Here is a 24,700-nt window from a genome sequence, read left to right on the forward strand (position 1 = left end):
ACAATAAAAATGGAAGTATGGCGGAGCAATAGTATCGATAGTCCATAAATTGGATCATGTTGTTTAGATCTGGAGAATTTTGTCAGCATTACAACAATTTACTTAATGATCAAAATGTATATGTGCTTTTAAACTCATGTAAAACTATTAAATATACATCTTTATTTTTGTGGAGCAGCTGAACATGAGATTGGGTTCTTAATCTGCGTATTATTTTCCCAAGCATGCTCCTGAGAAAGGACTCTATGTTTGTTCTGGAGTCATTTTCTGAACTTTAAAAAATTGATAAATGCTGAAAGAAAAAGAAATAAATCCCAATCACACATGCTTCAGTCATGAGATATGGGAAATGCAGCAGTCATGGCTTATTGATTTATTACCGGTAATTGCATCTATGTCTCACCTTTCCTTCAGGGAACTGAAGGTGGTGAACATATTTCTCCCTCACTTCAGTTCATCCTAACAACAACAGCACCATGAGGTAGGCTAGGGTGTGTTACAGGAGAAGAGCATTCCATGAATAGAAGGGGAATGGAGTCTACACTACTGGCCTTGCCCATGGCATAATGTGTCTCTCCACACAATGAGCACAGGCATCTGAACTTTGCATGATCAGGGTTCCATACGGCACAAAAGCCAAGCATATAGAGTTGTATACAGTGGCACTTCTCCTTTAAGATGAACCCTAGGAGATGATATAGATAGATAGATGATAGATAGATGATAGATAGATAGATAGATAGATAGATAGATAGATAGATAGATGATAGATGATAGATAGATGTATTGTCAGAAACAAGGGCTCATGCCTTTTAGGGTTTTTTGTTTGTTTTGTTTACCTTCACTTGGAAATTTCATGCTGCTGTGTAAATCACATGAAGTATTGCCAAGTTAGGAGAAGATTCTGTTTCAGTTTTATAATGACATATCATTTACAGAGCCGTTCTGTTTTTAGCTATAATGGTTTCTGTAACAAGATCAATTTTTCCCCTTTAGCCTAATCAGTAGATGATTTACTTCTGTAATCTACCTTTGCTTCATCCATATTTTTCCATTTCTGACTAGCAAACCCTAGAAATTGCTCTTTCTGGATCTGGGCTTTGGGTTTGTTTTTTAAATGACTGCACTTTGAAAGCTTTTTTGGGATTAGTGTTTTACAGAAAATATAGGTTAAAAACATTAGTAACCCTTCGCAAACACTTTAAAATACAAAGGATCACTAAGTGGTTATGGTTCATATTCTCTCTCTCTCTCTCTCTCTCTCTCTCTCTTTCTCTCTCTCTGTGTGTGTTTGTGTTTGAATTTTGTAATGCTGTGCTTCCTAACAAATTGCACTATAGAGCAAAATCTTTCCTGTGTTTCGTTTAAAGAAAATTATATGCAGCTAATAAATCAAATTATAATATTGGCTAGAAGGCCAAAAATTGTAGTTATATCTAAAATTTGTGAAAATGGCTACTTTTAGTCAGCATAAGCAATCAAAATGTGCTGACTGTTTAGAATTCTTAAGCCATTTAAAGAAGAATATCCTAGCAGGAATAAAATAAAAGGAAAAGAATAATGTTCCAGGAAATAGGTTTATTTGAGTTGCTTGCTCTATGTCTATAGCAACTTTGCAGAATGGAAGTTGATCACTTTATGTTGAGAAGAAAATGTGACCTTTTAGGAGAACCTGTGCACTTGGGGCCATTTGTCACATCAGCATTAATCACTTGACAATACTGCATGTGCAAAGGAGAGCCAGCTCATACCCTTCTGTCTCTTTAAGAATTTTTAACTCTCCACAAAGACCCTTTCATGAAAGCAAAGCAAGTCAGATGCTAAACTTCGCTTGAATACACAAGAAAATAGTTAATCCCACCTAACAGAAACTCAGGCGGAGAACCTTCCCAATTGTCACCTCTTGTCCTACTTCCAGTGAATAGGAACACACATATAAAATTGGGGTTGCTTCCATATCTTCTTAGCCCATTAGTTCCAGCAGCGTAAGTGCCCTGGCTGACATCTAGGGTCCCACTCTGCATAAAGAGCAGGAGGATCCTCAGAGACACAGGGCTCCCTTAACACATTTTTAAGTAAGTGAAGTAAGAGATATTACCATTTCAAAAGAAGCCCCCTTCCCTTGTTAAGCTTGGGGTCTAAAATAACATAAGAATACCACTGTATTTATCTCAGTGGTGTGGACAGCCAAATGAGATGTCATCCACTATAGCTTTGTTCACAGCGAAATTGCATCAAATAAATTGCCAGTTTCTCTTGTGGGAAGACCTTGCAGCACCTGTTGGTTCCATCACGATCATTGTGAGGAGTCTCACTTATAGGCCATTCCAGTCTTAAGTGTCTGAACCCAGGTGGAACATTTCTCAACCCAGTTGGATCTCATGTGCACCTTCCCTTGATTCTTCTACTGCTAATGTTTTCCACATCCATATTTCTTGTGTCACAGGAGGTATTCAGGTTTATCTCCCCCTCCCATTCTTAATAGGGGACGCGGGTGGCACTGTGGGTTAAACCACAAGGCCTAGGACTTGCTGATCAGAAGGTTGGCGGTTCGAATCCCCACGACGGGGTGAGCTCCCATTGCTCGGTCCCTGCTCCTGCCAACCTAGCAGTTCGAAAGCACGTCAAAGTGCAAGTAGATTAATAGGTACTGCTCCGGCGGGAAGGTAAACGGCGTTTCCATGCGCTGCTCTGGTCCGCCAGAATTGGCTTAGTCATGCTGGCCACATGACCCGGAAGCTGTACGCCGGCTCCCTCGGCCAATAAAGCGAGATGAGCGCCACAACCCCAGAGTCGGTCACGACTGGACCTAATGGTCAGGGGTCCCTTCACCTTTACCCATCCTTAATACCACTCACAAACCTTTGAATTCCTGCTGCTGTATTATAACATTCTTCCGCAGAGATGTGAAAGCCATCACAGTTGATGTTTCCTTCTGACAATAATCCTAAAATTACCCTTACAGTGGTACCTTGGGTTACAGACGCTTCAGGTTACAGATGCTTCAGGTTACAGACTCCACAAACCCAGAAATAGTACCTCGGGTTAAGAACTTTGCTTCAGGATAAGAACAGAAATCACATGGCAGTGGCAGGGTGGCAGTGGGAGGCCCCATTAGCTAAAGTGGTACCTCAGGTTAAGAACAGGTTAAGAACGGACCTCCAGAATGAATTAAGTTCTTAACCCGAGTTACCACTGTATTTATTTTCCTTTTACCTTACTCAACTTATGGAACTACACAGCCCTTATCATAGCGTCCTAGAAACTATCTCTATCCCATCTATCACAGTGCTGAGAAACATCTGTTTAATGAACCTGACATCTCCTATACCCTTGGTAACAATGTATTTGTTTCATTATTTGTATTAGGTTGTTACTCGTCCTTCACTCTAAGGTCCCAGGGCAGGTTGCAACAACTCAAATAATACAAACAAACACAAATGCAACACCATAATAACATTAATTAATAGTTTTCAGGTAAATCACAAAAATAGTTTTCAGCTGTCATGGCCAGCGAAAAGGGAAAAGTCTTGGTGAGATATGTGACCTTGCTAATTCTAGCTCAGGTAGAATTGAAATATTCTTTCATCTGTTGATGCAGGAGTTGAGTCTTTGAGAGTTAATGTTGGCTTTGCTCTCCCATTTGGCACTGCAACCAAGGGTAATATATTATTTATTAACTTTATTTAATCACTTCTTACTGAAAAACGTCTCAAAGTTTCTTATAACAAGTTGAGAATGCAAAGATTCCATAACATAGCCAAAAGTAATGAAAGCATGCATGATACTAGAAGTGTTCATCCAGCAGTAATCAAGAATAAGAAAAACACCACTCCCCACCCAACTAAACGAACATCAAGAATAGCCCCCCCCCCCAAAAAAAAGAACAACAACCCACAAACCACACAAAGATCCAGATGCCTGGGTGAACAACAACATTTTTGCTTGGTGCTGAAAAGCTGACAACGTTGATGCTAAGTGAACCTCCTTTTGGAGAGCATTCTACAACTGGGCTGCCACTGAAAATGCATTTTGTACATTATAGGACTGCAAGGTCTTTGGTAGGATACTTGCATCCTTTAAGTAATGTTTGTGTTGGGTAAGTACTAGTCTGCCTATGTTGGTCAGCCAAAGGACACAAGGGTATATTCAACAGTTGGGACTTGCATAACATAGACTCTAAACATCCCTGCTTTAATTACCTGTCCAAAATGTAAATCCTTTGTTTGGTGACCTAGTAACAAGCATGTAATACAAATGGGCACACTTAGTTTTCACTGAAGTTTTTCAGATCTCTTAGCTGGCAGTGAATGTAGAGCATTGATACAGAATATTGCATATTGCAGTTTGGCAAAATGGTCAGCAGCCCAAATTGAGCATTTTAGACCTTTTTCTCAAGGAAGTGAAATAAAATTTACTGATGGGGGAGAAATAGCAGAAACCTTTTGGAAAAAAACTCTGGTGCAGATCCTGAAAACTTGAGCTGGTGGAACCATTAGAAGGCAAGATTGTACAAAGTATTAGAATTTCACTTACCATAGCAATCAAAATCCCTAAATTTTATCCACACAACTTTTTTTTTAACCTCCAACTGGAAAAATGCTACAGCTATTTGTTAAGTGTTATTCTGCTCATAATGTTCTTTCTTTGAGATAAGGAAAGTCTTGGTTTTACACTTTATTTTCTGTTGCTCTCCATGGGTGGTCTCCCACTGTAATAATTCCTACACCTGATTTTCTTTTGCTTGACTGTATTATATGAAGCTTTAGTATATGCAGACCTTTCATGTCCTTCACAGTGTAGCTTGACATTTCTTCTATTAAGTCTTTGAGATGTAGCATTCTAGATGACCAGGTACATTCAAATTGTTCAATAAATATATATATAGCTCAGTTTGGATTCTAGTTCTCAGACACACTGTTTTTGAAAACAGATAAGGATTCTTGCCATTAGTAGTGCTTCTCTCACTCGCTGGTTTTACTTAATTAATTAATTTTATTTTTAGTTGTTTTTAGAGGGGATAATAGTCTTCTAAAGGACTTGCACACATCAACAATGCACAATCTAATTAAGTCATTGATTACATGGTACTAAATTGTCTTTAATTCAAATAACTTGGTTTGACAGCCTGTTTTGTGCCACAATTCTCAACACAGTTACCTGAACTAAATGGGACATACTTCTGAGTAGGCATGTACAGGAGGAATATCCTGTTAATACATGTCTGCTCGGATGTTCCACAGTATTTAAAGGGTCTTACAGCCATGCTACATGACACATTCGTCATATAATTTGCCCTTGACTACAATTGTTTTCTTTTAAGAGCTTGCCATGTCAGATTCAGACTGAATACCTAGTATATGTGGAGCGAGGGTAGTGAGGCTTTAATTATTCTCCCCCGGAGTGCTTCCAATCTGGATTGTGCACCTACACACCAACAATTTGGACTGGCAAAATTGTCCCATCAGAGTAAAAGGAAGCTTTCCAGACACAAACAAATTGCAGGTGTTGAGGAGGCACAGTTCAGTTCCCCTCATGCTAATGACCTGATTCAACTCACCAGCAGTGGTGGGGTGGAGTCACCCTCCTGACATTGGCAGGGCTGGGCTAGGGCAGAGACACAGCAAGATGAGGACTACATGAGTGTAATGGCAGGAATCTCAGCAGTGGTCAACCTGTGCACTGAGATAGCCTTAACCTCACCACCATCCTGCCCTAGGCCCATCCAGCTAAGCAGCAGTGACTCTGGTGTCAGGAGGGCAGCTCTGAGGCTCCACTTCCTATGTGTCATCATGCTGGCAATTTGTGAAGGATGAGGTTTCCATCATGATAAAAATCAACTACTGGGTTAGTGTGCATAAGATTGTAATTGAAGTTGCAGGCACAACCACCCACTCCTATGCCACATTAAATATTTAGTGATTTGAGCAGAAAGGGTTGACTACTTTCTGCCATACAAATTTCAAGTAAAAGTCCTACTGCAATGTTAGGGTACAGTGTTAACTGCATGCTACTTTTTTCATTTACAAGGTGTACAGAATCCTTCATTCGTTTCAAGTCATACTAGGAATCATGCTACAGAATCCTGATAGTCTTCTTTCTCTTTGTGTTGGTTTCACCCAGCTGCTCATGCAGTGCCAATTTAATGTGAAAAGAAAATTTGTCAGAAGTAATTTATCATGTTTGAAGTATCATATTAATTTTCATATAACAATGGGTTTCAACTAGCATTAGCATGGCACTTGGAAGTCCAGATATATAAGCTCAGGCTAAGTATCATATAGCTAAAGAAAGCGTAGTCAAACCAGTTAAGCCAGAGGACTATAAATATTCTTGGATTGACATCAGTCTGGCTGATGAGTTGATTCTAGTAAATTAACAGCACAGTCCCATACTGAGAGGTAGATTCCATTAAATACATTGGAATGGTTTTTGGCTTAAGAATGTCACATAAGAATCTGAATTTGAACATTTATATATGGGCAGACTTCAGGCTTGTTAGATCTAGTTTGGGGTTGTTGTTTTTAGAAATCCAGGATCTACCAACCAGAGTGTGGTACAAAAGACATACAGCTAGAAGTGAAGAACTGGGTGCCTCTGAGCACATTCCAAATCCAGGGGTTATTATATTATTCAGTATTAGAACTGAGTTCACAGCTCTCTCACACAAAAGTTCTCTGTTGGCTACCTTCATTTCAACAGCGTAGATTAGGTAGGAAAAAGACATTGTTGCTATTGTTAAACAATTGTGAGTCAGAAAACCTCACTCCAGAGTCAGTGGACTTTCTCTGGGCTGTCTCGGGCAGTAGCAGACAGTTTGTTGTCTTGTAGGTACAGCAGATTAAAATGATTTTACTTTCTCCTACTGCAAACGGTTTTCAGGAAAAGTGTGAGTGTACAAGGATGGGGAGGAAGCTAGGAAAGAGTTCAATTTTAACTCCTGTCATTTTAATTCTTGTCAAGGATGATAACAGGGCAATCCTATACCTGTCTACACAGAAGCAAATCCCATTGAGTCCAGTGGTGTTTCCCAGGTCAGTGGGTATAAGATTGCATTCCAAAAAGGCTAGCTTTGCACAAGTCAAACACTGGATACAACAAGCCAGAGAGGCTTCCAAAAAAACCTAGTTTAATTCAAACTGTAATCCTACCCACATTCACCTGGAACTGTGTTCCATTCAACTCAATGGAGCTTAATGCTAATTGGACTGTATAGGATTGCATTGTTTAGTACTCCAAAATAACATGATACAGGAAAGTGATTTGGTACAAAAGGTAGGTTTTGTAACTTGAATGCTGTTGGGATAAAATCCTGGCTCCTTATTATATACTTAAAAAACAAAACAAAAACTTCATTACTTCCTTGCTCTAACTTACACCTGTGAGTAAATTGCACAAAATATACCCAACAATACCGTGGAGAAACAATTTTAACAAGCATAGTATAATTCTCAGGATTTGTCTCTTAATCTTCTTCTAAAGGTAAGTATGAAATAAACAACACTTGGCGATAAAACGTGTCTTCATTTCATAGTTCTGTGTACTTGATGGTATTTATATAATAGGTTATGTAATGTTACACTGACAAAGAGATTTATCACAAAACTGTATTGAATAACATGAAATGTATATCTATTCTATCAGTTTGGGGATGGTAATTTCAGTTATGGTAGCAGAGAGTAATTTATTTTCACTCTATCAAATCAACTGTTGCCTTAACATGTCTTTGTTTAGCTACATATATTTACCACCTCAAATTTCTAAAGCTTTTTCCTTATTTTTAAATGGGTATTTAATATATTTAATTATAAGTTGTTATTTATCAGTACTGAAACATAGATTTTGTAAAGAGCCATTTTTTGACTTCTCCATTTTTCTGCTTTTCTCTACCGCTTACTGCAATAAGTATACATGGTGCACAAAATGAGCCATTTTGTTTTAAAACAGATTGCAGATGAAAGGAAACCATTCATTGCCTGCTGTAATTACTAGAGCACTAATTACTCCTAATCACTGGCATCCAGGGTCAATAAGGATGACAACAGGAACATCAAAGACAAGACGTGCACTTGCAGTTACACATCTTTTAAACCAGGCTATAATTTTTTAATGGCGACCGTTTGTCACTTGACGCTAGAAGCGTTCAAAGTTGCTAATTTTCAATCCACATATAGATAGATAAATAAATGTATATTTATTTCTTTTTCATTTGCAGTTTGACGGTGAGAACATGTATATGAGTATGTCAGAGCCGAGCCAGGAGTACGTGCCAGCCAGCCAGGTGGGTTAATTAATCTTCTCTGCCTTGTTTCAAATTGTAATTAAACAAATTCAAAGAGTTGCATTGCAAATGAGTGGCACTATCAGTAACTGCTGCAATCAGAAATAATCATAATTTATAAACAAAGCATTTAAGCCTTGTTTCCAGCTAATGAGATAGCACTGATAAAACGCCAGAGTTGGCAGTTGTTGAAGACACTACCTCGTTTGCTCTCCAGAATGCAAGCAGCTGTTTTGCCAGCATGATCATTCCCAAGCAGTTGTTTTACCTTTAGGAAATCCTCTTTACAGGTGCATGCTATTTGTTTATCTGACTACAGACAACTTCATCATTATAAGCCACAGGTGCCACAAATTGCTTAACTTATCACGTTCAGGTCTGTTTGGTCTAAAGAACTGGTGTATTCAATTGCAAGGGCACCCTATTCCCCCCAATAAAGTCTAACCCACCACAGACCTTCAGAGTTACAAAACAGACCAGACAATAAAATACTAAAAAGCAAACAAAAGTTAATGCTGAATCAGGTCTGGCTAGTCCAGACATTTTTTTCTGATGTTGGCAGGTAATAATCCATAGTATGTTACAACTTTCATTCATATATATATATATATATATATTAGTATGGTTGGTGTGTGTGTGTGTGTGTGTGTGTGTGTGTGTGTGTGTATATATATATATATATATATATATATATATATATAAAACCACCCACCCACATACCCTTCATTCTGTAATTAAACAAACTTTAACATGACTGGACCATGATGTTAAGTATTTTCTTTTTTAAAGCTGTGTTTAAAAAGAGTGTTCCCAGAAGATTACTTCCCAGGTGCCTGCTGAATTCATTTTAGAGTGCCTTTTGGAACTTCTATGATTGAACTTGCTTGGCTAAGACTGCTATAAACTCTGCACGTAGTTTTGAATAGAACTGTTTGATTAAAAATTGGGGGTGGGATATTCTTTTTTAACCTTTACATCCAAAAAACTGTCTTGACAAGTTTAGCAGTACTGTGTTAGATTAAAGCAACCAGGCATCATCTTGTTCATGCCTTAAGGGCTTTGAAGCACAAGGGCTAATTGAATTTGTTTGAAACTGTAGAAGTACAAACTCTCTGAATGATTGCTGTTACAAAGCAGCTGCTACCTTTCAGAGAATCATTATGTCTGTCTTAAATAGTTTTGAACAAAGAATGTACCTCCACATTTTCCAACTGAGCCATTTTCCTTCTGCTGATATGTCTATACTATGCATATTAAAACACCAGGTATCACTTCCTTGGGATATTTTAAGGTATTTTTAGAAGTTGGTTACACATTTTATGCCACAGGACCACCTCAGGTATTTACCAAAAGGATGCTAAAATGCCCTTTATTGGTTGTAGGATTAATCTATATTTATGATTTTACTCAGAGTATATCCATTGAAACTAGTAGACTTGAGGTTGTCATGTGCATTGTTTTCAGCAGGTATACTCTGAAAATGACTTAATGTTGTCTACAGCCTATACTTTTAAACTTTAAATACATGTATTCAAAATGCGACAAGAAAGGAAAATTCCACAGATGAAAAATGTTCATGCTGCTTCTCATGAATTTATACTTCACAACAAGAAATAAGATGAATGTACTAAGAAAGCTGAACTTCAAATTCCTTATGTTCACTAGAACGTGTTCATATTCATGGAGGCATCTTAGGGCCTTATTCTAAGGCTTAAAAGTCAATTCATCACCTTTAGGCTAACATAAGTAAAAACTCAACTGTCAATCAGGAAAAAAGTATAACATCAAACATCTGCATAGCTTGGTAATCCAAGACAACTTGCCTCACAGCATCACTTGACAATTATCATTTCTGTTCAATTTTCAAATCAGTACATGCTTTGGGACTTATGTACTAAGTTGCTAAGTAGCAACATATGGCTCACTACAGTTCCTGTGATGTTGCTGCAAGCAAACAGCATAATTCCAGACTTGAAATGATTTCCACAGAAAGCCGTTCTTGGAAATGAGCCAGAAGTATAACTATACCATAAAAAATAATGATATTCTTTTAGTTTGTCCCAAAAGACTGTTTGATGCTGCTAAGCTTGTGTATATTTTATATATGTAAATATTGTATTCTTGGTGACAAATATCTGGTGTAATGTTATGCATCCCAGGCAGCTTTTAAAATATTCTCGCCGCTCAGATATTCATTATCACACAGTAAATTATGACGTTTTCATTAATAATTGAACTGTGTGATGATATTTAAAATAGCATGGAATGTGCACCCATAAGGGACTCTTTTGCCTTTGCCTCATGGCAATATTCCATGGTCATCTGTGTGCACCTCCTGGTAGTATTTTCCATGTTACATATCATGGAACTTTTTAGAGTTGAGTATTTTCTAGAAACCTGAAAAGATGACGATAGTATTTTATCAAGAGTCCCTTGGTTGTGATTATGTAATAGGTAACACCACCCTGGAGAACACATCAGACATGATGCCCTACGGAATGGACATTGCCAGTTTCCATAAGTATCTAAGATCTAGTGCTTTAACATATAATGATTGTTATGTTTGAGATTATGAATTAATTTTCACCAATTCTAGCCTTTAAATCAGTGAAACACATCTGAAAGGCTCTATAATTACTTGATAAGATGGAGTAAATTCATTCCTATTTTTTCCCACTGCATGTCATAGGACATGACCTTTGCATTTTGCTTTCTAATTCTTTTGTTGATGAATTGGTCTTCCGGACCTGACATTGCACTCCTTTATTTTTCCACACTTTTTTGTTATCCTAAACAGCTTTGATATTGGCAGTCTGATGCCTTCCCTTTATAGTTCAATATAAGCCTGGATTACAGTTATTATTAATTTTTGTGCAAGGCTATACCTCATTAAAAAGATATGTTAATTTAAACACTGTATGCTATCTATAATGTGTTATACAACTTTTCTCAGCTGCAGTAGCTGGCTTCTCTGTTAATCAATAAAACAAAAATAACAAAAGCTATTATTTTATCTTCCAGAAGGCAAACAGAAAATCAATCATCCAATGATACATTTTCAGGAAAGTGCTCGGGTTATTTCCTCCCAGCTCATAATGCCTGCTTTTATTTTCTGCGTGAGATAACATACCCTTGGATGGTTCATACCCAGTATAAAATGCCCCTTAAAATAGGCACTGTATGTTCTTCTGTGCTTCTTTTCAGGTGTAAAAAGTACCCTGCAGGTATCATAAAATGTAAGCTCCTTTCTAGGAAACTTTCTAGGGCAGCAGTTTAAAAATAAACAACCATGGGGAATATTGAATGAACTTCATGAATAAGATGACCATCTAGGTCTATCTGTGGGCATTAAAGTATTTTGAACAACTTATTAGGCAAACGACTGTGGACCTATTCCTTGCTGCAAAGACTCCCTCTGTAAAGTGAGCTTGACCTGTTGACCCTTGACCCAGTGAAACAATAATGATAGGAGGCTACAAATTAATCTAGTTAATCTCACAATGTCTGGCATCTCAACAAGCCCAAACTAGTTACTCAAACCCGTCTTCAGCATAGCATTCAAATGATTACTCTGTGCAATCCCAGAGGTATTCATTACAGACAAAATTGCTCTTGCTGCCTTGCATACAAGCTGAGTTTTCAATGGGAAATGAAAGGCTGCCTGGAAAAATAGGACACCTAATTAAGTTAAACTACTCTAGCATTTGGCTTGACATCTTCATTACTCAAAATTAAAAAGATGCTTCACTTGAGCACACAAGTTACTATTGTTTATGTTGTTGCTTTAAATTGGCGGCTCACACGGCAGTCTGTTTTTCAGAATTATATCTTTTAATAGCTCGCATATTTCTTGCAGTTTATAAAAATGTCTGAAGAGCTACCAGAGGTACTCATAATAGTCTATATACTGTAAGTACAAATGATTGCATATCCAGTCCTAAGTCTCAGCTGTTAGATGTTGCGCTGGACTCTCACACAAGGCTTACCCATCCTGTGAGTCTTTATTGATTTAATTTTTTCTCATCCACCCTAATTTTGCAGATTAAATTGAATACTCCTTCCAATAACTGTGTCCCCAAGATCAGATTCCTTCTCCTCCAAGAGGTGCTTAGGACTGTACGGCCACCTAGAGTTGTTGTTTTTTAAAGTAGTCTTTTCAGCTCCCTTTGAGTGGTGCTCAGTGGAGAAGCAATACGACAAAATTGTATAGAGCAGCAGTCAAAATCAGAAAATGGAAGTTCTTTTGACAATAGCAGAACGGAAACTGAATCATTTTGGCTCAGTTTTACTTCTAATTCTGAATTAATGGGTTGCATCCTAAGATGGAAAGAGATTTTTACTGATTTACTTTCCTGCTTGCAGCTCATATGACCCTCACCCCGAAAAACAGCATAAGAGGTGACATGGGGGATTACAAAGGAAGATGGAACTGGTGACAGTCGCCCCCTCTGTTTCCATTCAGATGCCCCTTTTGTCAGGAAAGGACTGTTTGTGAGTGGAAAGTCACCTTTAGATCCAACGCTTGTGTGTGTGTGTGTGTGTGTGTGTGTGTGTTTTAATGTGCAGTAAGCCCCAGTTGACATATGGTATCATGCCTAAAGCTAAAACTGTGTGTAGTCAAAACACGTTGGGTTAAATGGGGAGTAGGTTTACCAAAGTCATTTTCTCCAGAATCCCAGTCTCTTTCCTTACCCTTTATACCCGCCCGCCCCCATTATTATTTTTTTGTTACTCTCATAAAACTGAATGTGCACAAATTAAAGGTGTGTACTTTGCAGGCTTGCTGTATATAGTAGAATAGAGGTGGATTCAAAAGGGAAATACTACTAAGCAAAATCTGACTGTGTTAAAATACAGCTGTCTTTGTCATATTAGGGAGTCACCTATTCACATACCGGAGTGCATTGCCCCCTCCCCGACTATCAGATTAATTCAGCTAGAAAATAGGTTCTGTAAAAATTAATAGAGAATTAGTAAGAGTAATTTTGTATTTCACCCTAGGAAACCCAATTTCCTTTCTTTCTGCATAGTACACCTTGCTGTGTTCTGATATGCATTATGACGAAATGTTTTCATAGTAAGCGACTTTAGGTTTGCAGCCTAAGACTATCACAGTAATGAAAAGCACAGCATCTTCATTGCCAGTTTTAAAATCAAAGATGTTAATGAAGCATCTGACAGGTTAAATGTGGTGTATAATATACATTGTTGTGTAGTAGCAATGTTAATATTAAGACATATTTTTATGCTGCAGTTTGATTGCTACATTGTTTTTATTGGTGTGGCGTTGATTAATTCTACTGCGTTTATTTCCAGTATAACTTAGGCTATCTGACAACCGAGTCTATAAAACAGTACTTGCAAGCAAGCATCATTGATTCCAGCAAAACTTACTGGTACTTTCAAGTACTTGTGTTCAGGGTTGAGGGATGAAAATTGTCAGTTGGACATTTATTTTCATACTAAAGCTCTATGCTTCACAAACATTAAAATATAAAAGTAATGGGGGGGCAGACTGCATGGCTGATGTAAGGGAAGAAGAAGAGGAGCAGAAGGAAATCATTTTCAATGGGTTTTTAAAATCTTGTTTTATCTATATGTGCCACTTTGATAGCTGAAAAGTGAAGTAAAGATTTTAAAGAAAAGGGGGGGAGGGGAAAATACTCTAAAATGTAAAAAAAAGTACGTTCGGAATGGAGTGGAACATCATGAACCTCACATGTTCTAACAGGATGCAGTTTGATCTCTTTAAATATAGAATAAAAGACAACCACAAATCACAGTTAAGAAGAAGCATAGAAAAAAAGCATGTATCATATGACAGGACTCAATTATTACTTTTGGATAGCTTTATTAGGGAAGGACAAGACTTAGTCCCTGGTAGCACTATATATTGTTGCAAGCAAAGATCAGAATGCTATCTAAAAATATTTGGGTCTACGTATATGTACAACTTTGGAAACGAACTATGAAAGACCAAACCCTGCAACAAACCCAGATACCAACTCTATCCCTGTATCCAGGAGTGGCTGGTGTGGAGGACCACAGATCTAATCACCTGACATTGTGTTGCTGACATGTACTGAACAGTGAGGGGCAGGGCACAGTGGCAGTGAGGTCAAACTGCCCCAATCTCTCTCACACACACCCTGTCCTCACAGTCTTGGTGTGTGGCAGTGACACTACTGCTATGAGGCAGCTTTGTGGGCCCAGTGCTCCCCAATGGTCATTACTGTTTTTACCTGCTTGGGCAAAACTACTACAGAACCTAATAATGTCAGCCACAACTTCAAGGACTCATTCACCCGTTCATCTTCCAATGTGATATATATCATCATCTGGCAGCAATGTCCTTCTGCATTCTGTCTTGGACAAACAGGCCAGTCTCTGCACAAAGGAGTAAATGGATACAAATTTGATATTAATATGTATATATTGCTTAAGACATTTGGTAGTTTTTAAGGTGCCACAAGACTCAAACATGCCCTTTAGTATCTTTGTCAATAGTGTGCATTTTCCGCTGTTTGGAGAGAGGTAGCACGTATGCAGCAATAGGACCATACTGGTATTTCATCAGACACTGAAAAGATGCGGGCATGGTGAGGGTTGTAATAATGACCACAAGGAGCTAATGCTGCTTGGTTACTTTTTGAGTAACAGTTACTAATTACCTAGTACAATCAGTGAATAGATTATTGCATCTGCAGCCGTTTAGCTGCCTTAAATTTCCATGGAAATGGGGTTCTATCTGTTGGCATGGCTTTTTCCTTTTGCTGCCAGCAGCAATCCTATACACACGAGGAGTAACCCCCATTGAACTGAATGGGACATAGTTGTAAATATACATGCATAGAATTGTGATGAACCAGTTTAAGGTTGGGTCACTACCTATATGAAAATAGTTGGGGAAGCTATTCAAATGGCATGTTTAATTAATAAACACCTATTTCCTTTTAGGGGACTCTGAATTTGCCGCTTTAAAAATCAGTTATGCAGCAGTCAACATTCTCCTGGTCTTGTAGTGGAAAAATAATGTTTTGCTTGAAGCACTGCCCTTTATCTAATGTGAATTAAAGAAACTGATGAACACTTCACAGGGAAAATGTACCTTCTGCAACAATATGCTCTTGATGACTTCCGCTTGACTTAATTTATTGTGTGTGTTTTTAAACGATTGTGACTTATTGCTGTTGTCTGTTCAATAAAGAAATATAAGAAATTCTTTACAGGATCATTGACTTAGACATATCAGTGATGCTGTTGGACATTTTTTGTTGAGTGTTAAGATGATTTATAAAGTAGATAGAAGTGTTGTACAGTAATGTATTATATCGGGGGAAGAGAAGCTGTCACCTTCTAGATGTTGCTGGACTACAACTCCTATCATCCCTGACCATTGGCCATGTTGATGGGAGCTGGAGTCCAATAACATCTGGTGAGCCATAGATTCCCCAACCCTGATTTTTCAGTTCTACGCTATCCTAGTTTCTTTATGTGTAGTTGAAAAATGTTGACCACTGCTTGGTTCTTCAATACTCCTAACTTTCAGAAAGATGCATGTTGTGGCTTTACCTCTGTTTTAACAAATTATGTCTACAGTAGTCTATTCCTAGCTACAAAAATACTCATTTCCATTAAAGTCACTATGATGTAAGCATGTGTAATTGGGCATAAGCTACAAGGCTTGACCCAATGATGGTGCTAAATAGCTTACTAATGATTAGGTTGCATTTTGCTACCACACTAAGATCATCATTCTTTCTGTAAAGTATGGTCAATAATATTCGTCTCTAATAGATTTGTGGGGAAAGAGAGGTGGACCGCAACTGCTGGAAAGCAGTCAAATTTTAGTGATTGAATTCAAGCTAGAATTAGTCACTGAACAAGCATCAGGAAACAAAGCCATTTCCATGTAACCCAAAGGAGAAAGGTGGCATATATTTATACTTAATTACTATCTTTTCATTTTCAAATACTTTGATGATAGTCAGGATGTCATTATAATTATTATATATTAGCTTCACTTATTAAGTCATGCTCTGTGCTTTGCCATGAAGTGTTACTGGGCATATTTTACAGTCCATTTAAGAGACAATAGTTTAGACTCACTTAGCTGGTATTGTGTCAGGCAATTCACTCACACTGCTGACCTTCAGTACATACTGGAACCTGATAATTTGTTAGAATGCGAATGACTGGATCCTATAGGATATAGCATACTGTTCTGTCACAAGACCTGATATTGTAGGCAGATACACAGACACATCTCAGTTGTATTTTAAATTAGTGGTGGGATGTGGGGTTCTGGCTTTCATAAGTTCATTGACATAGTTGGAAAAATAGGTAAAGGTACCCCTGCCCGTACGGGCCAGTTGTGTCCCACTCTAGGGTTGTGCGCTCATCTCACTTAAGAGGCCGGGAGCCAGCGCTGTCTGGAGACACTTCCGGGTCACGTGGCCAGCGTGACGAAGCTGCTCTGGTGAGCCAGCACCAGCGCAGCGCACGGAAACGCCGTTTACCTTCCCACTATAAAGCGGTACCTATTTATCTACTTGCACTTAGGGGTGCTTTCGAACTGCTAGGTGGGCAGGAGCTGGGACCGAAAGACGGGAGCTCACCCTGCCGCGGGGATTCAAACCGCCGACCATACGATTGGCAAGCCCTCGGCACTGAGGTTTTACCCACAGCGCCACCCACGTCCCTCTGAGTTGGAAAAATAGAAATGATCTAATTTGCTAGTTTCCACATAGTGTACATTTCTTTACTATTATGTTGCTAGAGAAATATTTATAACACAGTTCCACTATGTCTAAACTATCTCTAGCAAAACATAGATTGATTTTCATATAATAAGTGAGTGTGTGAGACTCCCACAGTGAAGTCACCATCATTTCACTCTCCTTTAAGTATTACGCAGATGCTCTTAACCTGCCCTCTATTCCTCAAATCATGGATATCCTCATATTCTTTACATACAATGCTGCTTCTCCTCCCTTCCTGTTTGGCCTATTCCTTTTGAATAGGTTATACCCCTCATTTTCTACATTCCAATAATGAGTCTCATTCTCAGGATCCAGCCCTGTGTGACATGTAACAAGGTGAAGGTGAGTTAGTCACAGGTAGCTTGCTGAGAGCATTAAAACTTGTGGTTTAGTTTGTTCTACATTGCCATAAGGCAGCTCTTAAAAAGACACCATGTTAAGGTTGTCTTTTTGCTCATTCACCTTGATATACAGCACAAGTTGCTAAGAATTCCTTGTGCTTCCCTGCTGTTTTTTCAGTAAGAAGCAAACATTATATGTTTGGCAAAGGGGTACTTGGGTTAGAATCTCCAAGCCACTCAGTCATCCAAGGCATGTATAACAGATTTTCAGTAGAATATCCTGATGATTCACCTCCAAACTTACTAGCAAGTATCTGAGTCAAACCTGGCAGCCATACCTTATACTGAAGCCATACCTTATACCTTATAGGTGGGATTGATGGGCTTCTCCTGTTGACCCACAGAAGACCAATTCCCTTGTCCAGAATGTAGGGATCTTGGACTTTCCCAAGGCATTCTCAGTCTTTCATGGATATCCTAGTTTCTGTTAGGAGAGGCCCTTCCTAAGAAGTTCTTCTTTTTTGATTGGAATACATGTATTTCCAGAACTTGACACACATGTATTTTCCTTCTCCCATTGCAACTTTGAACAGTATTGCTTACAAATTTCTGGAGAGTAGCTCAGTGGTGCCCCCCCCCCCGGTCAGGGTTAACATTCAGAGCATCTAAGTCATGCATAGGCAAACTAAGGCCCAGAGGCTGGATCCTGCCCAATCGCCTTCTAAATCCGGCCCACGGACGGTCCGGGAATCAGCATGTTTTTACATGAGTAGAATGTGCCCTTTTACTTAAAATGCATCTCTGGGTTATTTGTGTGGCATAGGAATTCGTTAATTTTTTTGCCTCCAAAATATAGTCTGGCCTCCTACAAGGTCCGAGGGACAGTGGACCGGCCCCCTGGTGAAAAAGTTTGCTAACCCCTGATCTAAGTCATATTTCCTTCTAAGCTAGTAAAGGAGAGCAATTATAACAACAACCCTTTGTGGGGTATCAGAGTGCATTGCCCATTGCAGTTTCCCCTTGGCCACAATATGGCCAGAATGGAAGCAAAGTAGGCAGATTGGAAGCAAGAGATTGAAAGGAGATAGAATTCAGGAGAAAGCAAACTTGTGTATGTTCTTCAAGTCATTCAGGAATACTTGAGCATTATAAGCCACGTTGCTGAGGCTTTAAACCAGGCTTCCTCAACCTTGACCCTCCAGATGTGTTGAGACTACAATTCCCATCATCCCTGGCCACTGGTTCTGCTAGCTAGGGATCATGGGAGTTGTAGGACAAAAACATCTGGAGGGCCGAGGTTGATTAAGCCTGCTTTAAACAGTGCTTCAGTAAACATGCACCTGAAGGGAGAATAATTTCAGGTGTTCTAATGCTTCTACAACAGTTTCAAAGGCTACTGTCTTACCCAACTCTCTTTCTCATGCACAAGCCCCTTTCACAAAATAGTTCAGTTATAAGAATACACTTACAAGACTTTGTGCTGATGAAAACAAACACAGCACAATTCTGAACACTTGAAGAAGAAAGGAAACGAGTTTTCCTTTGTCTTGCTGACATCCAGCATAATTCATTTGGTTCCCTGTTATTTAGAAAATTATTACTCTGCTTCTGTTGGATATTTACCATCTGCCTAATTAACACCACCAGCCAGCAGGAAGAAAAGAAAAAAACCTTATGCAATCAAATTATCGTTTAGGTGGATGACTTTACATTAATTTGTATGTAAAAATAATAATAATTGTAATTTGGTATGTGGTTACAAAAATACAACTTGATCCAGCTGGATAATGCAGGCATGGAAGCAGTACTTTGTACATGGATCCAGGCTGCATCCAGTTTCTGTTGTTGGACTGAAAGTCATGAGAGCTACTGCTCCAAACAGATGGTAGGAGCTGTCAGCACCATTAATTTGTTGGGTGGACAATGGGTAGTACTTTCAACACCATTCAGATTCACTCCCAAAACTGTTTGTTTGTTTGTTTGTTTGTTTGTTTGATTGATTGATTGATTGATTTATATGCCACCCTTCATCATAATATCTCAGGGCAGTTCACAGATTGTAGGTCCTGGGTGGCCAAGTTGATATCACTAACAGTCTTGATTGGTGTATATGTGTGTAAGGTTAACATTTGCATCCACAAGTGTGCATAGAGCTGAATCTACTTGTAGATACCCATGGAACTGTATCAGAAACAGACTTACATTCTGTTTCTAGGTTAATTTGGTTCTTCTAGTATAGCTGAATGAATGTATTCTTCTCCTGTACACCTTAGAGCAACATTGAAGCACAATATTTCTCTCCCCCCCCCCCACACACTTCTATTATTTTTGTTCTTGAGTGGCAGGGAATCTTATGAGGTCTTTTTGATCCAATGTTAATTTCATAAATTGAATTCCACTTCCAAAGTTCCCATGAAAAAGGTATTCAACCTGATCAAGACTCTGAGAAAATTGTAATGGGGCCCTTGAATTCAGCTGCTGGGGAGGGGGTTTTCTGTCTAATGGAAGCTGTGAAAATATCAAAGGTTTTATGCCTTTGAGGCAATTTTTATTCTACACACAGGAGTGCAATTGCTTTATTACAGTGTAAGGGTGTTTAAAATGGTCTCTTTTCCAATGCAGAAATGACTGCTTAATACTCTATAGAATCTGAAAGGGGAATATGGTCATTTTGTTTAAAGTTTGCGGTGTTTTTATTTATCTGCTGCCTTTTATCCTACCCTTAAGGCTTAGGGTTCATGACATTTTAACTGAAACTCTGCTTTTCATCTTTCCACAGTCTTTTCCTGGCCCAAGTCTAGAAAGTGAAGATTTTAACATACCTCCCATCACTCCACCTTCATTACCTGACCATTCACTGGTACATTTGAATGACACAGAATCTGGTTATCCTTCACTGTGTCACCCGATCAACCATAATGGCCTGCTTCCATTCCATCCACAAAACATGGACCTACCTGAAATCACAGTCTCCAATATGCTTGGCCAAGATGGAACACTGCTTTCAAATTCACTGTCGGTGGTAAGACTTTTATCTACATATTTTTCAAAGCATGTTTCAAGTGCCCTTATATCCTTCTGTAATTGAATTTAAGCATCTAGTACTGTTTCGTGGTTTGCATATGTAGCTTTCTTGATAGATATGTCTGATATGCAATGGTTTGAGCTAGTGGCTGGTGAACTCTTCTTGATTCAATTAAGAATTAGACTCGGCAAACAAAACTGCCCCCACCCCCAAGAATCAGAAAATATTTGTTTCTCTTCCTGAGTCCAGTAACATTTAGGGTGTGTTGCTCTCTTGATGAGCAGAATCAGGCCCAAATATCAGGCCTCCCACTCCTTCCCTCAAATATACTGGGTATATGGTAGAGAGCTATTCCTTAGGCTTCCTGGTACCTGTAACACAAGGGAGAGAGGGAGGGGAAACCCTGGTTTAGGCTTCATAGTGGAACCTTTGAAGGTAAATGTATTTGATTTATAATTAAGCTAAGCATTGTGAGCTGGAAATATTCATAGTTTCCAAACCAGGCTTGTAAAATTTTTGGTTACATCACCTGCTTAGATTTAAACCTACATTGAGACACAAGTAGAGTTCTTTCAGTTTGACTGGATATGGTCCAAAGTAGTTATCTAGAGTAGAAAACCGTAGATCACATTTGTACCCATGGCAAGAAATCCACAGCTGGCCCTGCTTTTTCTTGCTTCTTATTATCACACGTTTTGTTCATTCCAGCGTTGGAAAATAGTTGAGGACTAGACAGTCCATTGAATTTTCTGTTCTCTTTTGAGGTCAGAGCTTGACCATAGTCCTTCTATTCTACTGGGTGAAAGGTTATTTTTAGTAATTTTGGGAACTACTTCAAATTTGCTTCAGTTTCAACTTACAGATAAAATAAACTATCCCAGCTTTACATAAAGGAAAGCGATCTGAATGATATGGAGGGTCTTAACAATAAAAAAGTATAACTACCTAGAGAAGGTAAGGGTAAGCATCTGGCACTTCAACAAAGTGCTCCAGCAGTGCTTCATGGATGTGACCCCTTCTGTACTGAAGTTAGAGTTTGGAAGCTGAGTGTTCCCTTAAGTATTGAAGCTTCATATCTGATTCTTGCAAAGAAATGGGAACAATAGAACTTTGAGAGCTTATAGATCATTGCACTGAGCAACTGGAGCAAGGGAAAGGAGAGCGAGGCCAAGGGATGCAAGTAGCCAACCTTCTTTTGAGATCTTAAAGTAGGACAGGCAGAGAGAAACTCAAAACTCAAGGGGAGAAAAATGATTTAATAAGACTCAAATAGTTTGTTTCCCCTTAAATTATGTGTGATCATCGTTATTTCATCACAGGGTATTTATTTATTTTAGGAAATGGATAAAATCATTCATATTAAAGCAATCTCTAGGCGGTGCACAATAAATAAAATGTAGAACAGCAAAATCTTTGTTTAATTCATTCTTTCTCTGTGTTCATCAGAGCCCTTCCTTAACACTTCTCAGAAAGCTAAAACCTCAGTCTCGGCCAGTGGACATCAACGAGAATGTCATCCAGGCAGGAATCAAGCAGTGGAGATAGGGACTAGCCCCCTGGAACTAGTGACAGATATTACGGGAAAGGGTACAGGCAGAATCATCAGTGATTCACACAAGCAACTGTATGGAGCCAACTCCTAGGGGCCAAGGTTCCTTTGCCCCCCCCCCAATAAAATAATTGAGCAACACTCCCCCCCAAGTTGATGGGCATTGCCATTCAAGTGGTTTGTGTGCCCCACATCATGTGATTAATTATGTGGGGTGGGGGAATCCAGAGATGAAGTAGGCAATTAGCTGCCAACTACTGAGTCATAATAACTATTATAGCCCCAATTCTGTCACTACTCTTTTTCTTGTATCCTGGCCAAACTTGCGGCGGAAATTTTTTTCTTCCACACTTTTTCTTTACAGTCCCCAATGACCTAGCTGACCTCTTCAGCAAGTGCTCCTTCTATATCTTAAAAGTCTTTTATGCTGCCTAAAACTAAACCTCATTTCCCCCGCCTAGGTCCCGAATCCATCATCCATCACACCTTTCCTTTTTCTTTAGCAGTCTGAGCTCGTTCTTGGGAGCTCATCAGTCCAAAGCAATTCAATATAGCACTTACTAGATTGTATTGAGATAAGACCTCATTCACTGACAATGGTTGTTTTGGAAAAGGTTGGTTTGGGTTTTTTTTTTATTGTAAAGTAAGAAACCAAGGTTAATTTTTTTTTTTGTACCAAAGAACATCTATGTTCTTTTAAAGGTCTATTATCTGCATGGCAGTTAAAATAGAGCACATATTCTTTCAACATTATGACATATTTTGGAAACTAAAGAAGGAAAAGATAAGATGGATTTCACTTTATCTGAGTGGTTTAAATTTTTAAATTGTGAAGTTTAAAGTGAAAAAAGACAGTAAAAGGCAGTAAAAGTGATGGATTTATTTCTGAAATGCTCTTTTTTGTACTAGCAACAAAAGCTGGGATAATGCAGGTTTATTATCTAGCTTAGCATATATTCAAAGCTCCCTTTGCATTCTAAAGGCTACTGAACAAGTGTTTTGACAATGATTACATCAATAGGTAGAACAGAGGACACATGAAACTAAAGTAGAAATGTTTCTATAAGTTTGTAGCAAATGCAGCATATCAATACATTCAAATGCTTTCACTGTAGCATTTCCAATTTGCTGCTTACAGGAAAGAATGACATATTGAATAATACCACTTTCAAAGAGGACCATTGTTGTTTCCATTTCTGAAATATTCTTAAATGTTTGCATTAATTTATTTTATATAAAATTTTCAATATGTCAGAATGTTATTTGATTTTTTAAAAATCTATAGCACACCATAGATCAGATAAAGTTACCAGATTCAGAATAATGAAATCATTTATTTAAAATAAAATAAATATTATAGGGGTTCAGTTTCTTCATACAAAAACTCAATATCACAGCATTAGCATTCCATCATATTGGCTGCAATAAAGGCTGCAAACTGTTATATAACATTTCTGCACCAATAGCTGAAGCCTATTTTTTATTTTCATGAGAGGACTAAAGAAAGCATCTTACAAAACACTGGAGGAAATGGAACACCTCTACTTTATTTTTCTGTATCATGTAACATGTTTATTTTTTTGTAACTGGTGGTAGTGAACCTTATGTAAGAAATGCCAGCTGTCTGTAATGACAGCAGCATTTTTTATAGTTTGAGCTAAGCTCAAGTTACTTGTGGATCTCAGCTTGCATGTACTCAGAAGGATTTTTAACTTCCTCCCTTCTCAGTACCACTTTCCCTTTAACACATCAGAAACTTCTGACCATCTCTCTCTCTCTCTCTCTCTCTCTCTCATCTTCCACCACTTCATGTGAAGCGAATCTGTGTGTCACACAAGTGTGAGCTGAACTCTGAGTGCTTTATACCTTCACCTGGTGTTGGCTGATTACATTTGATTGCTGTGTCATCCTGAAAGCCAGGGCTTGCAGTGTGAGAGAAAACAGAAACCCTGTGACCCAAATGTGTGGGGTAAATAACAAAATAATCAGCTGTGTGCCTAGATTCAAAACACAGGGCTAAACACAGGGCTGAACTCTGCAGCAGGGGAGATCACCCAGTAGCAGAGTTTAAAGTCAAGCAGAAGTATAACATTAGGAATACAGTTTGTTAGACACTTTTATCTCATTTAGTCTTCTTGCAAACAGCACTCCCCTCTTTCTACCCCTCTTAGCATGAACAGGACCACACACTGTAAAATAAGTTTTAAAAGCTTTACTTACAAAACATTCCAAAGGTCAGATTAATGCATTTATCCAAGCAGCAGCAAAGAGAACACAGGCAGAATATGCTTGGGTAGAAAATAAAGATAGTTTCAAACAAGTGATCTAAGCTTGGATCTTGCTTAGACACATCATTGAAACAGTGGGGAGAGAGAAGGAACAGGAAGAGAAGGCTTCGCTTCCTGCCTCATCAGAGAAGAGGGCATGTGACCTAACCGAGTCTAGGTATCCAGCTTTTTTGTCCTAACCCCATCATACACTAACTAGTACTCATACATAGTTATGTTTGACTGCAATTTCCCACATGCAGAACTTGCTGTGACCCACTGATAATCTGTGCATTCTTACAGAACTAGAACATTACTGAGTTGCACACACAAAGCTTATAGTCTAAACTCTAACAGAGTGGGTACACCGTAGACAGAGGGAGCAAAAAAATAGTTGCACAAGGATAATGTGAATAACATGTTAGAGAGAATTCAATCACCATACTTAGACTTAATTTCTGCCCAATGGCACAAC

At 38.6% G+C, this 24,700-nt stretch overlaps 1 protein-coding gene across 3 annotated transcripts in view; it reads left to right on the plus strand.

Annotated features, from left to right (window-relative positions):
* Nucleotides 1-24,700, plus strand: part of TOX (thymocyte selection associated high mobility group box) — a 187,567-nt gene that overhangs the window by 96,902 nt on the left and 65,965 nt on the right. For all 3 annotated transcript variants that reach the window (XM_081013452.1, XM_081013453.1, XM_081013454.1), the window contains exons 2-3: nt 8,216-8,281; nt 20,164-20,406. In XM_081013452.1, the coding sequence (XP_080869578.1) occupies nt 8,216-8,281; nt 20,164-20,406 (309 nt within the window). The remainder of the gene's footprint in view (nt 1-8,215; nt 8,282-20,163; nt 20,407-24,700) is intronic.

The sequence above is a fragment of the Podarcis pityusensis genome, assembly GCF_964106645.2.
Source record: "Podarcis pityusensis genome assembly, chromosome: 7".
Lineage (NCBI taxonomy): Eukaryota > Metazoa > Chordata > Lepidosauria > Squamata > Lacertidae > Podarcis > Podarcis pityusensis.